This window comes from Acanthopagrus latus, chromosome 23 (genome assembly GCF_904848185.1).
Source record: "Acanthopagrus latus isolate v.2019 chromosome 23, fAcaLat1.1, whole genome shotgun sequence".
Taxonomy (NCBI): Eukaryota; Metazoa; Chordata; class Actinopteri; order Spariformes; family Sparidae; genus Acanthopagrus; species Acanthopagrus latus.
Window position 1 is genome coordinate 11,364,344 of NC_051061.1, and position 17,123 is coordinate 11,381,466.

Genomic DNA, 17,123 nt, shown 5'->3' on the forward strand with positions numbered 1-17,123 from the left:
CCATCTGCAATTAGCACTGCTGCCCACAATGGAAAGGCTCTTGAGTAATAGCGGCACGCAAAAGAGAGCAAGAAAACCCCACAAAGGCCCCCTGGTGCTATAATGACAATCTTCTCACACATGTACGTGTTTATGCATGAACAGGCACATCATACAATCACAAATGAAGACAAATGTAATTTTTTGTCTAAATCAATGACGACTACAAGCTGGGAATGCCATGATAATTACAAGCAGCAATACCAAGCTTTTGACAGAAAACTGCCACTTCCAAAGAGGTGCTTTCCTGGCATTGGATGAGAACATGAAATGAGCAAACTCATACAGATGTAGTCACAGATCTTGCACGATTAAGGACCAGTGTTCTGGTTGTCAACATGGTACTGGAGCTGCAGGGAAGAAAAAAGTTGTATACATCGACAACAGAAGAAGACATGCATGAAATTCAACATAAGGCATGGAGGGAGGAGGATAGCAGGGGCTGTGATCTTGGCAGAAGAAAAAAAGTGCAGCAGCAGTCGACCGGATCAAGGCTGGTATTGTTTACAAATGATCCCGGCGCCCACGCAACAACACAATAACACAATGTTTGGTAGAGAACAGAGCCCTTTTATGGCTAAGGTTCAGCCCACTGTGCCTCTCCACTGTGAGGACCTAACATGCTGTGAGGTCACGCCATGACCACTCACTCTTTTGTGTGTTAACGTACACACAGTGCAGACACTGAAGCTACTGTGTGGATGCATACACACTGGCAAACACAAAAAAACACACACACTACTTCCTGAATGCTCAGGTCAGCAGGTGAACTTTGCTTCGATGCTTTCAAGTGGACACAAATGCAGAACATGCAGGTGCTGTCATGTGTCACTGTGAGTGTATGCGTGTATTTGCGGGTTGGTGGTCAGTGAAAGACGGATCATAAGGGATGGAAATACAAAGACACTAAGGACAGAAAATGAAGGACAGCAGAGATGGATGTTGAGAGATTGAGGGAGGAAGTAATATAGGAAGGCTATGTGGGCCTCAGCTGGACTGATCCTGGCTTAATGAAGTCCCCAAGGGGCAGAGAGACAGGATGGTACAGAGCTGACAATGCATGCTGCCAGCCAGTTGAACGAAAACACACACACACACACACACACACACACACACACACACACACACACACACACACACACACACACACACACACACACACACACACACACACACACACCAATACCTCTGTGTTTAATAACAACACTCACAATTGTTTTTTTTTAATTTGCTGCACATAACTGTACATCAGCCAAATAAAGGGAGGCAGTTTTTAGCAAGTTTTGGACATTTTTAGACCTACTGATGGTTGCAACACTAAAACTGTTCTAAGTTATAAGATTAACAAACATTATGTCTATACAAAAACATATACTTCAATCATTCAACTCTAAACAAAATAACTCAAAAAGTAAGGGAAACAAAAGGATGGTGTATCCGAGAATGAGTACATTTCAGTTAAGCCTTATGCAGTATTCCTTGAGGTGAGGCGGCTCAGCTCAGAAAAAAAGTTAGCATTGCTTAGAACTTCTCCTGGCTCCCTTGGAATTCAACAATATAGTGCAACCCACTTACTGACACCTGACTATGCCGACTAAATGTGTTCAGAACTGAAAAGATTGATATTAGAGACTGAATATGAATTTAGCAACTGCAACTGATAATCGATTTAAGTGCAATTTAAAAAAACTAGTAAGTGTGAAAACACCATTGCAAAACAGCTTTTATCTTATTCAGTATTATTCTAGTTGGCCATTAGCTAGCAAATAAAAACAGTGGCCCCACATTTCCTGCCTGCCTATTTTGATGCAGTATGCTAAAGCAGAATCACCGCAATTAACTGTGCACCGAACCAGGAGACCTACTACTGTTGGGAATATGCTGAAGAAGCACAGATAGTTTGTTGACTATTGGCTGGATTGTATTCAACCTGGAACAAACAACAGCTGCTTGTACAGAAATACATGCAAGCAATTATTTTTCATATAGATGCTTTCTTTGCTGCTGCTTTGTTGTTAATGCAACGCTATTATCTCAAATGACAAGCCTATCAGAGGGACAAAACACATCTTCTAAAAAGTACACATCTTCAGATATATTGTTGTCATGTTTGCCCATGAGTATTCCCGTCCTTGTGCTCCTCTAAAGGATAAACCAGGTCAAGGGCTTTCACCAGCATGCCAGTCTTAAAATAGCCTGCTCTCTCACACCTCCTCTATATGAAAGGACCCTGGGATATGGATTGTTAACCAAGCAAAAGGCACCACTGGGAGAAAGCTATAATAATGGCAAGACTCACAGACATACATATAGCATGTGCAGCCTGACTAATCCTCACTGCCCTGGGGCCAATGAGGGTATGTGTGAGCTGTGGCGTTGGTAAAGTAGAGGTGGAGGAGATGAACAAATATGCATCAGAGAACCACGAGTTTGCAAGAAAGAACAAGGGGAGCTGGGGCGCAGAGCAAAAGAGAGATGAGACAAGACAGAAAAAATAAAGAGCAAGCGCTGAACATTTGTGGTTAACAGAGAACTGATGTTTAATCACATCACAAGATGTCCCAGTCCTCTTTGAGGGGATTCCCAAGGCCCTTTTACAGCATCATCAGCAGACTTACAGAGCACATCAAGTCTTGCATGCAAACATTCTCTCCTCCTCTCGACAAGCTGTTAGCACATTAACTGCATTGTTTTTTTTCACTTGACAAGGCTCGTTTACATTTATATATTGTTTTGTTGGTGTTGGCCCCTGTTGTGCTTAGCAAGTACAATGCCTTTTGGGTATATAAAACCTTTATTGTTACTTCATTGGCTTTAACTTGGGGGTGTAAGACAAATGAAAAAGGGAGCAGCTTGAATCGTATGTAGTATGGGAAACACATGATAGGACGACAAGCTAATTCTTTCATTAGTAAAGAGTCAAACTCAACAAGTCCGAGATGGTCTGCTGGGTGCATTACTGCTACAAGCCAACTAATAAATGCACTTAATTCAAATAAATTGTATGCTTAAAGGGATTTCTATGAATTACTCTGTTTTAAATACCCTAAATAAGGAAAATTTTGAGTGAATTCATTTATCATCATTAAGATTATGTATTGATACTGATATAAAATTTGATGTCTTGTCATGAACCTTGGCCATTAAAACACACCAGTGGTTGCTGCTGCTCGCCTTTACAACAGGTTAATACTGTATAGCACCTTTCGCATATGCACTGCTTCCCTGAAATTTTCTGGACATAACCTGGAGGAGCTATACAGTATGTGTGAAAGCAAATGTCTGAATTAATTAACTGGGTCTTTCCAACACCAGCTCCCAGGTACAAAGTACGATTGAGCCTATATGTGAATAGAGCAGGTCCGGAAAATTGACAGCTAGCAATGATGTTGCACGAAGTGTAGCCACTTCATACTCTTTTATACTTGCCTATATATTGCTTTGAAGCCTTTGGTTGCAGATATGCCAAATAAATGTAATGTTGGTATCAATGCATGAACATGTCACTTCAGATGAGTCGTCTACCTCATCTTCCTGGATGATCTACCCTGGTGCCACCCCTCGCCTAAACCAAACAGATTGTGGTAAATGAGAACTCATCTGATAAGCACAATCTCTCGTTTTGTGCTACAGGTTTGAAAATATGTGAAAAGGACTTATTTGTCGGGTTGACAAGGGACAATAAAACAACAGAGGAAGAGAATGTTTGTGTTTATATATGGGCATATGTATACATGTATGGACACAAAGACCACATTTATCAGCCCTACTTTTCAAGAGAGCTGACATGTGACCGGGTAATGAAAGACAGGGTGAGGCGAGGGGGAGTCAGCGGATAGAGGGAGGAGGGAGAGGGTAGGGAATGAATGCAGCTAGTGTGCTTTCACTGTAAGCTATCAGCAAGAAATGAAAGCAGGGAGGAAGACAATGATGGAGGTGGGTTTACCTGTTGGCGCTATGCATGTGTGTTAAATGACATTGCTGCATATTTTACAAACCAGAACCCAAGCTGTGAGGTTTTAATCCGAGACTTTGACGATAAAAGAGACGTAGGAAGGATCGTAAACAGAGATAGACTGAAGGGTCATGTGCAAAACCTCCTACTGGACTCCTGTTTGTCTTTCAGTCTGGAAGCCCCTCCTGTTTGTCTGTCTTAATGTAATCAATCAGTTCAAAGACACACAGAGAGCAAAAGCAGAGCAGAGCAGGGCTGCCAGAGAGGGGCGGAGAGAAGCTGCAGCTTTTACCGTAAGCCATGAGTCACTTCAGCCCACAGCACTGGACCTCTGCCATGCTCGCTCTCTCCTTCTTTCTTTCTTTCTGTCTTTCTTCCTTTCTTTCCTTCTCACTCAGTCTTTCTATCAGTGCCAGGTCAGGCCCACTGAGGCACCCAGCCAACTAGATCGCTTCATATGGCTCCTCCTCCTCTCAAAACAGGAAATACTGTGGGGCTGGTCAGCAACGCTCAACGAAGAGTGGGAGGACGACGATGAGAGGGAGGAGGAGGAGAAAGAGAGAGGAGGACAGGATAAACATCTCATCGCCATGGAGATAGGACTGCATTCAAACAGCAGAGGGGTTGGACGATGCTCAACCACACACTTATGTTAAAATTTGTTTTCCTTCCCAGCTAAATCAAAAGTGCCAAGTGCCAAGATGATATTCTATTAAGAAAGAATAAACCTTTACCACTTGGAAATACAAGAGAACCTAGTTTACTATGACATGTAGAGCCTCAGGAAGGAAAATACACACACGCATACAGAGACAGCCAGCTGTGTTTACTCTCCATCCTCTACCCCAGTATTCCTCTATCCCCATTTCTAATTCCCAGCCAGGCAGAGACAGAGTGAAAATAAACAACAGTCAGCAACACCTGCAATGCAAGTAGCTTCGCACTGATCTACAGGTACACTGTGCTGTTACAATCACAGTGCCATGCAAAGAAACTAAGGTGCAGATGTCTTTCAAACAGGCAGTATCAGTAAAACAAAACCACTCTTGAGCGCAACCAACATACACCAACTGCATGTCAGGATAAGTGTAACTTACATTTAATTTGACTGGAGGTGTGAAGAAACTGTATCGATTAAGTCTGATTTCAACCCTGAATTCGTCTCCATTGACTGATTTTTAGCATGAATTTCAGCCAGATCAATTTGAGGAGGATCACAATGCCTGATTAGCTTTCTGAATGATCTGGTTCGTAGACAATTTCTGTTTGATTGCTGGCATGTCAGAAATCCATGTCAGCTATCCTATAGTTTCAGCAGCTTTACAGTCTGATTTCCCACATGCTGTTGTTTAAACAGTGCTAAACTTGCTACTATTGGAATTGTATTCAAACTGCTGCAAAACAGAATATGCTGAAGAACAGTTTTTTCCTTCTTTCCATTCAACGTAGAATTGCACAAAAAAACCTACTCACCACCCTCGGTAAAGGTATAGTCACATAACTAATCCAATTCAGGCAATGAATATGCTGAAGTGATTCAACCTTCAACTCTCTTACAGCAACCCTACTGCTACATGTAATGACACAAAAAAAAGTTTCTTTTCAATAACCATTCATTGATTTCCCAAAAAAGGGATTAATACATAGGGACTCGCCAACAGAGTGTCTAGGCTGACCTGTAGGCAGGCTGGCTGTGGAGGAGGAGGAGCAGGAGGGAGAGGAGTGTATGGCTACTGCTGCTGCAGGTTCAGTAGTAACGGGACGTCCCGGGGTGGTGACAGGCAGGGTTCCGGAGGGCAGAGGCTGGCCCCTTTTCAAAAGCTGCTTGTGCTCCTGCTGTCGGAAGCGCGGGGGCACCTCTCTGGGTGGGTAGCGCTGCTGTAGCAGAGTCTGGGGCTGCTGTGATGTCTGCGGCTGACCTCCGGAGGGGGCGCGCTTGCCATTGCCACTGCTTGGGGATACAGACGGGACAGCGCCAGGGTTGACGGGGGGAAGAGGAGGGGCGGGGTCGAGCTTGGCAGAGTCTGGCACTGTGGAGGTGGGATGGGGAGGCAGGTGACAAGAGGGCAGAAATGCAGGGGTGAGGGAGGTAAAGAAGCATTAGGCAAAGCAGAGCTGTTAAGAGCACACTTGTGCCAAAACTGTTATTGAATCATGATGATACGTTGGACATTTAATGATTGTTAGATTGCATGCATCATTTTATTTGACACTTGTTTATATAGTGCATGTACAAAAAATAATCACAACACAATTATAGTTTTTTCTGGAACGCTGCTGTGGTTAACGATTCCCTCCATTTTTAAAGCCATGGTCACTTTTGGAAGAGGACCATAATGTTAAATTCAGAAAGGCAAATGAGGAGATCTATAAATGCACAAGATTTGCCATCTCTCCTGGCTGCCTGAAGTTTGACTCCAGGCAGTGGTCAGTCTAAACACATGGCTGCTCTTTGAAGAACCAGAGGGCTGTAATAATCTCAGGGTGGTACTGTAATAAACCTTCAGCCTTTAGAAATGTCCACGACACACAACTCTCACAGTTTGCCATGGTGCCTGGTCACAAAGTAGACTTGATGAGGACGTCAAGTGTCAGATAACAGCCCACATTACTGCCTGCTGCAGGATTGTGGTCTATTGTCTCTATCAAGACAGTACTGTGAAGGAGTGTGATGCCCCTTCAAAACTATTCATGGTTTGTGGCATATTATGGCCCCTGAAATGATCTCATCGCAGCGCTCTACCAAAGCGGTGCGATTCTCTCTCTCACCTTTAACATACAACATTTAATTTTTTGTGAAAACAGCACTGACAGTTCTCCATATCAACCTAAAAAGTGATTTGATAGTGACAGATAGAGCTGGTTACCGCCACTTACTTTCTGAATACAATTAGATTTACAGGGTCCCAACCAAATTCAAATTTCTGATTCAATATTGATTAACTTGGATATATTGCACTTACAATCCCAAATTTGCTTAGACATGCAAGAAATTATGAAAGAACTATTGTTGTAAATTGCACACGGAATTAGCATTGATTTGGAGGCCTGACTACAGTTACACGATCAATGTGACTTTAATATTCACTACCTTTAACGCTGAATGTTCGCTGTCTACAAACTCCAGAGGTGAATATCTGATTCTTTGGCTGCTAAATGCTCCACTATGTTCACCAGTTAGTTGCCATCTACGTCTTGTTGTTTGGTGTTGAGAAAGTGTCTAAACAATGAGCTGAAACTCACTACGAAGTGAAACAGAAGTGAGCTGAAGATTTGGGTGAAAATTCTCTGTAGGTCCATCACTGTGAGCAATGACTCTCATATTATAAACAATCATTAGATAAGTTGTTATTATAAAAATATCAAATTATAGCCACTCTAAGGAGTAGCTCCATATTCTGACCTTTGCATTGTCAACAAGAATCCTCGCTCTACTTCCTTTGTAAACTATGCAAAAGAAGAAGAAGCTTTTAAGGGTCCTAAGCAAGCTAATATACTACAGCTGAATAGGGAAGTTCGAGGTTAAAGGTCACCACAAAGTCAAACAGGATGATCACCTCGGGTTCACACTGCCATTGCTGGGTGAGATGCATTATGGGACACAAAGCACACGGGATAATCACCTCGGTACGTTTCATTACATAACAGAATAATCTGGTACGACAGAATGCAGACATGATGTAAAAAATGTGTTTAGTGCCAATACATACTGTACGACAGCAAACCCAAACATCAGCTGACTAGACATATTGAGCACTTGGGCAAAATTGTATTTGAGTTCTGGCTGGTAATAAATACAAGGTGAAGAAAAAAAAACTAAAACAAAAGAAAACTCGTGGCAAAGGCAGCAACCAAAAGATGAAGGAAATCTTTGTGTGGCCTACATGAGTTATAAAGAGCAGTGCCTTGCCATTGGCTGCCATCCCGAGTGTGTGAAGTGAAGCAATGAATAACTTGTACACATGCGGCCAGCCCGACACACACAAAAACAAAGAGTTATGTAATGCCGAGGCCCACACTGAGGGGAAAGGACAGGATGGTGCCGTAGAATTCACAGCCTTGTAAATTACTGACAGACACGTTCGCTCACATGTAACAGCCCTCTCTTCATCGTCTTCCTGGATGTTTATGTATGTTTATGTCTGTCATGCATGTGTGTGTGTGGATGTGTGTGGGGGAGTCTTCTGTGTATTTTTGCCCCCCAGTGCTGCATTCCCTCTATGGGCTACAACCACTGAATACATGGTGTGATCCAGTTACACCCGTGTCTGCTGTGTGTCTCCCTCTCCCTGCAACTCCGGAATCAGGGGGTGAAGCTCGGGAGCCTGAGCTCGCCTCTCATCGGATTTCTCTACATCTGCTCCATTTCCTCTCCGTTCTTGTGCTTTATCCCTCTCCCCACCTTCCTGTGCTCTCCTATCCTCCTTCATTCACTATGATCTACTATTATCCTCTTGTCATTATTACTGTATTAGGGGTGGCAGATGGACACAATAATTCCCAGTCAATTCTCCCCGCTGATTTTAAGAGGTGATTTCCTCTTAAAAACACAGGACTTAGTGGTTTGTGCCACCATGTATAATAATGGTTATGAAGGTGATCGTTATGCAGTTGGGACTCTCTAGTGTGTGACGTAGATTCTTCTGGAAGCTGGGGGAAGGGGGAAGCTGGCTGGTTGCTCTGTTGACCAATCAGAGGAAAGAGACGAAAAGGGAGAGGGAGGGAGCTAGAGAGAGAGCGAAATAGAGAGCTGACTTACAGAAGGAAGGGAAGGAGGTAGAGCTGGGAGAATCATTTGTGTTTGTGTGTGCGTGTGCGTGCGTGCTTGTGCGTGTGTGCATGTGCGAGAGACAGTCTCCACCCCCGTTGCGCGCTTCACTGTAAGTTCAAGTCTCACTGCCTGAAACCAGCTCGGGTCTAAATCCGCTTAGAATAAGAACACTATTTTGCCTAGTGTACTGCGCTGGATTCTTCCTTTCAAAAAATGACATTAGTCCTGCACATTTAATGACATCAAACTGACTGATACACAAAAGCCAAATGTTGCAGTTATGTGAATCATGATAATCATCGGAGCAAAGAGGAGACAATAACGATCAAACCTCCAAAAAAGGTGCAGCTCATTAAGCACCAAGGCAGCGTTTTGCAGATAAAAAGTGAAATAGAGTAAAAAGAGATCAGAGCTACTTGCTCTGACAGCCTATTTGCAAAAACATACTCCTCAGCTGTGTGGGTGCACAGGAGAATTCCCAGTTCATCAAAGATGCACATCAAACCGTGGCCTTGGGGCTGTGTGCGCTTAACGCAGAGGAAGACATCCCATTTTCCACTTTAAAAGGGGTCTTAATTTTCTGAGAGAAAAGATGATAGCACGCTTGCCTGACTGCTTACAACCTAGAGGTTGGGGGGAAGTTGTCTGGGATGTTCTCTGAGGGCTGGTGGAGGAGACCTTAAAGGTGAAGGCTCCTCTAAGTGTTCAGAAAAAATTTCAAAGGTAGACTGGCCTGTGCAAGTACTGCTGTACCTGTGATACCCAGTTTTCCTTTGGATTGTATTTTGAATGCAATTTAAAAAAAATATCTTATCTTCTTAAATCTTAATATCAATGTATTTCTATGCCCCTGTAAACCACTTTGAATTGCCTTAAGTCTAAATAGTACTATGTACAGTTGCCTTCCTTCAGTTTAGTTTGGGCAGTTTTGATGCCTCATGTTAACATGTTGTAAAACAAATACATCAACAATTAAAATACACAGATTTAATCAAATTAGACACTTCTGATGGTGCTTCAATTATCAGCAAACCAAAGATGCTGCTCATATTAGTAATACACTGCAGAGTATCAATAAGAGCCCCATGCTGATTCTGCTTTCCATTCATCAAATTGGATCTTGCTCTTAGGTGGCGTGTATACAGATACAAATGCTAAAGTTCTGCTTGTGAGTGATTATAAGCTTTGCAAAGCTGAGCCTTTAATCAGCCAAGTTAAGTCCTGAATGAATGCTTTTACAAACTACCTTAAGAACATCCTATTTCTCTGAACAGGGTTTCTGTTGCTCAATAGCCATCAGGCTACATGCTTCCACTCTCTGGCAGGTTCACTGCCGTTAGCTACTACTCTCTATCAAACAAAGTCTATTGTTTCATGGGTAAAGACTTTTCCATAAACAGTGCGACAGAATAAATTCTAAAGGAATTAAAATATGGAGCAATCTGGAGGGTGCAGATATAATATCTCACACTAAATGAAACCCTACATATGCACACATTTGTATCCTTGCCCTTTCGTCCACGTGTATCCAAGTGTAACAAATTCTCCATGATGCATGCAATCTCTTTAGTGCTCTATATACAAAGTGTATCGTTTATCTGGTGTTGCTGCCAAAGAGTCATAGTACACTCCTCTAATTGAAGTATAACAAAAAAGGATATTCCATATTTGAGGTCTATTAAAACGGAGGCAGCAGAAAGAATATCAGTGATCATGAGCGATGAAGGGAGGCATGTCTTTAGAGTTCTCCATCGCTTTCTTCCTGTGGGCTTTAAAATGTGAGCAGTGAGCGCCTCGCAAGAGAGAAGATTAAAGGGCTTAATTAGAAGTGAATAAATATGACACTGTATTTAAGAGGGAAAACCCTCCCTCACTGCATCACATTCAGCACGGACAAAAAAATGCTATTTAAAGTCTGACGGCACAGTGTGAAGAACACATGGCTATATAGGTCAGAGCATTTATCAAATGGTAACTTTATATATGAATAGTGAAACAATCACACATCTGAGTGGTATAATATACTTAAAGTCAACACTGGTTATCATCACCAACAAAAATCAATAAAATCTGTGTTTCTAGCCTGTATGCCCACTGCTCTGAGAAGACAGGTGGAGTAGAGACAGGCAGCTTCTCTGGACTCACTCCCCTGTCCCTGGCCTTTTGTGCCAACAGCTGCAGGCAGACCAGATTCCACTGTCTGTTATGATTTAGAGGAAGTGATGTGTGAAAGAGGGGGGAACGTCCTGTCCTCCCCACCTGGGCAGTACATGCTGGGCACAAAGCAATCCACGGAAAAATTATTGAGAATGCAATATTGGCACAATAGACAGAAAGGAATATCTATTTGACCTTTTCATCCATTCAAGTGATGAAAAATGGTCCATTTGTTTAGAATGTATTTTTGTTTTCATCAAACTACAGACTATCCCTGTGTAAGCTAATTTATCTATGATGAGTTATCTTACTTTATCCCTCTATATCACACGGCTGAACAATTAATAATAAATATTATCAAAAATCACAATATAGCCAATTACAAAACCAAAATCGGTGGAGCTCAGATTTTTTTTGATAAAGGTAAAATATGTTGCAAAACCAATATAAATGAAGCAGACCTGAGAAACAAAATCACGTCATCGCTATTTTAATATTTTTTTCCTGTGAAAATGAAATGCAGTTCTTACCATTCCCACTGAAATTGAGACTTATCACAATCTCATTTGAAATAATCACAATATGATTTTTCTGCATATCGTTCAGAGCTACATTAAAGCCAGCACCAAAAAACACCCTTTGACTCACAACTATTAAAACAAGCTAATAAAATACATAAACACATATTTCTGATATTGACACTGTTAGTTGGAGGTACCAAACTAACTTAACTCTGTAACATGCCTGTGGCCATATTACCCTGAAAAAAGCTCTTGTCAAAAAACAGATCCCCCCCAAGAGTTGTGTTAATGATGATTTAAATGACTGAGGAGACAATAAATCTAATGACAATAAGCATATATGCACAATTTATAGCGTGACCCTCCACAACATAAGTTACCTCTGTTGCTCTTAAATTGCGGTTTATCATTACCACCACTGCAATCATTTAAGCCGTGCTCCTTGAGATGAGACATGTAGAAGAGGCGGTGACGATGACAAGAGGCTCACTGGTATAAATTCCCCCCTGATCACACCACAATTTATGACGCTCCAACACAAAGCGCTGTGCGTAATTAAGCGATTGTGAAACGGGAAATTAATCTGTTATGAAATTACTGCCATGACACTACTTTATAATAATGTTATCTTTTATTGCTCTATGTAAATGTGCGCCTTGATGTGTATGTATATTGTGCCCCATCTTTGATAGGGACATAAATGCACAGCATGAGCAGAACACAATAGCTCATTAACCCTTAGAAATTAACTGCGGTACAGCTTGTTGTTGGCAGAACGCCTCTCCTGTGGCACACAACAGCCATCATGGGGCTTGTATTGGTCACTATCAAGGTTCTACTGTGATGCTGACCTATACTGTGACACAGATGACAAAGAGACGAGACACAAAAGTTAGTAAAGTAGTGAAATGAGGATGACAAATACTTCAAGGTGGTAAAATATTCCTCTAATACCACAGAATAGTGACACTTCTCAAAACTGAGTACAGAGTAGAGCAAAAGAAAGAGGAATGCTACTAATCTTGAGTGTGTGTTTTTAGTTGAAAGATATTTATGCAGCAGTAGATGTTCATTAAGATACTTTTTTTCAGCTCAGTCTTGTAGTTCTGTGTGACTACTTTGGACTGGTCGCTTTGCTTCACTCACTTTAAAAAGAACAAAAGCTCAATGCACCTTCTTTTTAAGCATGTGTTTCATTTTCATTTCAAACATGGCTGCCAAATGATTTGCCTAAATATGAACATTGTTTACAGAGATCTCTCAAAGTATCACTTCCTAAATGGTCCATGGTCAGGAGATGGATTTAATCATAATTTAGCCCTTGAATTCATTCTAAAAATCTACTATCATAAAATCCTGTGGTTGGCCAGTTTTGCTTTCAAACCACAAAATGAACTGCACTGGAGTTCACTTGGAAGCGGATCGAGACCCTCCTTTTCAAGAAGTCTTGGACACATTGTCTGGTCCTCAACCAGAGTTCAACAGACAACATTCAGTGCAACCAAAATTAACTGTATTATGCAGGCAAACTGATAGTTAAGTTCATAACAGTTTTGGTGAAGCAAAGGGGTCTGTGCATATTTGTGCTTTGCAATGTAAAACTATGAGTAAAACCACATGTTTATGTTTGCGCAGCAGACAATGTACGTATGCAGCTGGTGTCTGCCTGTGACATAAGGCGACTGGTAAAGTGAGAGTGTGTGTGAGTCAGTCAAGTGAGCCAGTAGAAGTATCCTACAAAGGGCCCCCTCAGCTGTGCCGGCAAACAGGAAACTGCCTCACATTCTCAGTTTCACATGGCTCCGTCTGTTTCTTTTGCTCTCACATGCCTTGTACTAACCCTCTCACATCAACCAAAGGCACCGTGTTTTAGTGGTAGCCTCCCTACACTTTGCACAAATGTGACCACAACAATTCATCCTATCTCTTTCCTTTCAGCCCACGCTCTTCTGCTCCCTTTTCCCTCCTGCTGGTCCCAGGATGGGCCTCTCCGCTAGACCAGACAGGAGGTGGTGTAGTGTTACCATGGTGCTTGGGGTCTTCCCGGAGATCTCCTGTGTATGGATGCCTGTTTATTCAGCCTCTGCGCTATCCCTGCTCTCCTAATTAGTTCTCAGTGCACCCCACATTAGTATCAGAGACAATCTGCTTTTCTCAGTTGATTAGTCAATTATCATGTTTTTGTCATTTTATTGTTTTTTGTCTTTAATTGTGAATATGCCATTAGATGCCAAAAACAAAATAACAGTCATATATCTGGCATCACACTAATAACATTTAAAAATATTCTATAATTTGAAACAAGCTCCTTATGCATCTCTGACTGAAATGTAACAAAAACACTGACATTGTCCCCAACTGAATCAACTAAAATGATTAATCCTCAGGTATGACTTTAACATTACAATAGAAAAACAGAGTCATGTGGCCCAAGACAATGGATAAGAGCGCTTCAGAGTGGACAACTATGTTGCATGTGCTAAAAGTCAAGTGTGACATTTAAGGGGCTGAAGATGACAGTAAAATTAGGTCATGCTGCTGTTATGAGCAGCAGCCAAGAAAATAATTGTGCATCTGACAGCCTAGTTTGGAGATGGGGAGAAAAGCATAGTATATAGGTCAATTTGTGGATGTTGTGAAACAACACAAAGTAGAGACCAAGAGAATACTAACCCAGCTTACTCAGATCACATTTATTAGTGCAGCAAACTGTGAGGGGCTGAGGGTGATTCAGACAAGAGGAAGAAGGGGTGGGAGGGGGGTGCACCTCTGTGACATTATAGTCTCATTAACTCATCCTTCAGGGAGAGAGAGGGAGGTCAAGGCACTGACCCTTGATGATGGGAAGTTCACAGTTGCATGCACCCACAAGAGGAGAGCACAGGTCGATCCCCTTCTTTTTTACTGATCTAAACAAAATAAGCCACCAAAGCCCTGCAAACACACATGGCTGAACACAGCTTTAGGCACAAAAATGAAAAAAGACACACTGTAATAAGCTGTATATTCTCTTGTTGCCATAATCCTCCAGAAGTTCTAATCATATTTTGCCCTGCTTGTCCCATTAATATGTCCCTGTCCCATCTGCCTCTTCATAACCTCAACCAGGAGATGCGCTCCCGGGCTGACTGTCCAATGCTACCAAACTGCCCCTCACTGGTCATTAAGAGCTTTGGCTTGGGGAGACAAAGTGAAATGTGGGTCTGCAGCTGCCACAGAGGAGTTGTTTAAAATGTGTACACTCTTCCCTACAGAAGTCACCTTTCAGTCAACTTTATTCATGTTATTTCTTGTGGTTCTTTTGCTCTGTTTTCTCCTCACCTCGACCCTCCTAGGTATGCCTTAGGAGCCCATAGGGAGGCCTGAGGAGCAGCTGCACCATCCCTCTGCTCCTTATTAGTCTTGTATGGGCACCTGGCCTCCATTTTGGCTCAGGTAGTATGGACCACCTCGCTGCTGCTAATGTTTTCAGAGTGTTTTACTAGAATAAAAATGGATTCTTCATATCCAAATTCCACAACAGTGAAGAGAGGGTGAATTGATGCTCTGGGGCAAAAAAACAGTTCGATTCTGAGTTATCCATCTCAGAGGACACGCTATTTAAAACACCAACACAATGAGTGTCCCTAATGTTTGAAAACAACATGTAAGAAGTTAGCAAGGTTCTTAGTAGATAACTTAGCAGGCACTGAGAAATCATGTGTTATTGTATGTGCAGCAGGTTGTAACACAAGAGAGCAAAGGAAGATTTTTACAACTGCAGGCAAAAAAAAAAAACAGAAAAGAAAAGAAGAATCAAGAAAAATACAAGTAGCCACAACTCACCTTTGGTTATCTGTTCTGTGGCCTGAAAAAAAGGGGAAAAATGTTAGCAATGGTAATAAGACTCGCAATAATCTATGATCAAGAAAAAATAATTTTGTGGGCCGAAATGTTAACGCTGCATCCACATCTGAGTTGCATTGTCTGGCTCACCAGCTGCACTACAGCACCAGAGCAACTAGCCAGGGCAATCGGAACAAAATGTTCAGGGGCTGGTTTTGCTCATCTATTGAAATGCTAAGAGGTTCATGTTCATTCCTACTGCTTGACGGGGTGAAAGGGTTCAACGGGTATGGAGCCGTGGAGGGAGTAAAACAGACGACATAAATGCTCCTCTCATACATTAAAAACACAAAACACACACAAACATAGGGGAGGGTCAAGGATACATAAAAGTATTAAAGAGAGCAGCAGGCTAGTGTTCAACTAACACTGAAAACAGATGACCCATGGGAAAAAAAGTGAGGAGGAGGAGGAGGAAGAGGAGGGCTAGAGGTGGGGATAAGAACAAGGATGACGACTACATAAAGTCCTGGGGAAATGCTTCTGGGGAAACACACATGACAAAATGCATATGCTCAGTATGCATGCGATCCCTGTGATGTAACTGCAGCAGAAACACTTGAGCATACTTGAAAGCTGCATTTGGTTGTGCATCAATTAATATTTAAAATAGTACCGATGGCGTTACAGCATTGACATCTAGGTTTGGTTGAGGAAAAAGGAAGTGGAAGTATGGACTGCGTCGGGTAGCATTTCTCCTCTTTGCTGGAAGACGGTGGCTGTGTGTCTGTAGCAAATAAAAGCGCCTGCCACAAGCTTACCTTTTTCTGAGCAGCGTCTTTCTTTTTCTTCTCTTCTTGCTTTTTCTTTTTCTTATCTTCCATCAAATGGTTCTCTTCTCGTGTTTTTTGCTTCTTCTCACAGCTAAAATACAAAAAGAGAGACAGTTTTTTTTTTTATTCCAAGCACCAACTGAAGAAAAACTGTCTCAACAGGTGAACACCTGCTAGAATGATTTCTCTCCAAGGTAAAATCAGTGTTGTCAATGGCTGCTGGTACAGCACACAAAATAACGTGTATTAGTAGAAATACAACTGCCAGAACGAAGAATGTGGGTTTATTTTGCACTTCACCCCTGAGCTGTACAGTTGTGTGCAAGATGTGGTGTGACAGGTGAGGCCCCTGTTCTTTAGTCTACATGCCCATCTAGTGCAGCAGATTGGGATGCAACTAATGTGTGGGCAGACCACAGAAAAACAATACCTACTCTGGGTCGTAGGTGATGTAGACATTTCTACACCTTTCTGGTAATAGCCTACACCTTCTCTGCCCTGTACAGAGAATAAGTGTTCATCCAGAGACACAATATAGTTTCATGTGCGAATGTCTCCAGCTGAGAGCTGCTCTATATCTATCCTAATCCGCTACACAGAAAAAAAAAAAAAAAATAAAAGCTAGAAGCCGTGTTTTTTAAGGACAACTGACAGAGGAGTAACCAGCCTGGAAAAATACATAAATTGGAATCAAGTTCCGTGAACCCTAAATGTGAAACTGTACATGAAACCATCAGCCTTTTTTTCATGCCATGCCTATGCCGCTTCAGGCGACAGTAGTGTGTGTCACTGCCTGGCAACAAGCTCTCCCAGAGGCCCTGGTGAGCAGTCAGGTGGAGACAGACAGCGCCCTTAAGCAGTGCGTTGAAATCAGTTTCATTGTGGAGGTTCAATAATGGAAAGGAAAAGCAAGAGTAAACAAGCATCAGAAACTAAAACAGAAATCTGAGCTTAAAATTAGGCAGTTGTGGGCATGGAGGATGTCATTGGAGCTTGGGGTCAAGAGAGTGATTGAATAGTCA

General features: G+C 42.1%; 1 protein-coding gene across 3 annotated transcripts in view; it reads right to left on the reverse strand.

Moving 5' to 3' along the window:
* Nucleotides 1-17,123, reverse strand: part of tnrc6c1 (trinucleotide repeat containing adaptor 6C1) — a 43,432-nt gene that overhangs the window by 20,753 nt on the left and 5,556 nt on the right. For 2 of the 3 annotated variants that reach the window (XM_037087749.1, XM_037087748.1), the window contains exons 2-4: nt 16,090-16,192; nt 15,269-15,290; nt 5,671-6,024 (exon numbers count right to left, since the gene is read on the reverse strand). In XM_037087749.1, coding sequence (XP_036943644.1) covers nt 5,671-6,024; nt 15,269-15,290; nt 16,090-16,152 — 439 coding nt within the window. In that variant the 5' untranslated portion in view covers nt 16,153-16,192. The remainder of the gene's footprint in view (nt 1-5,670; nt 6,025-15,268; nt 15,291-16,089; nt 16,193-17,123) is intronic. The other variant, XM_037087750.1, reaches the window with a different exon arrangement.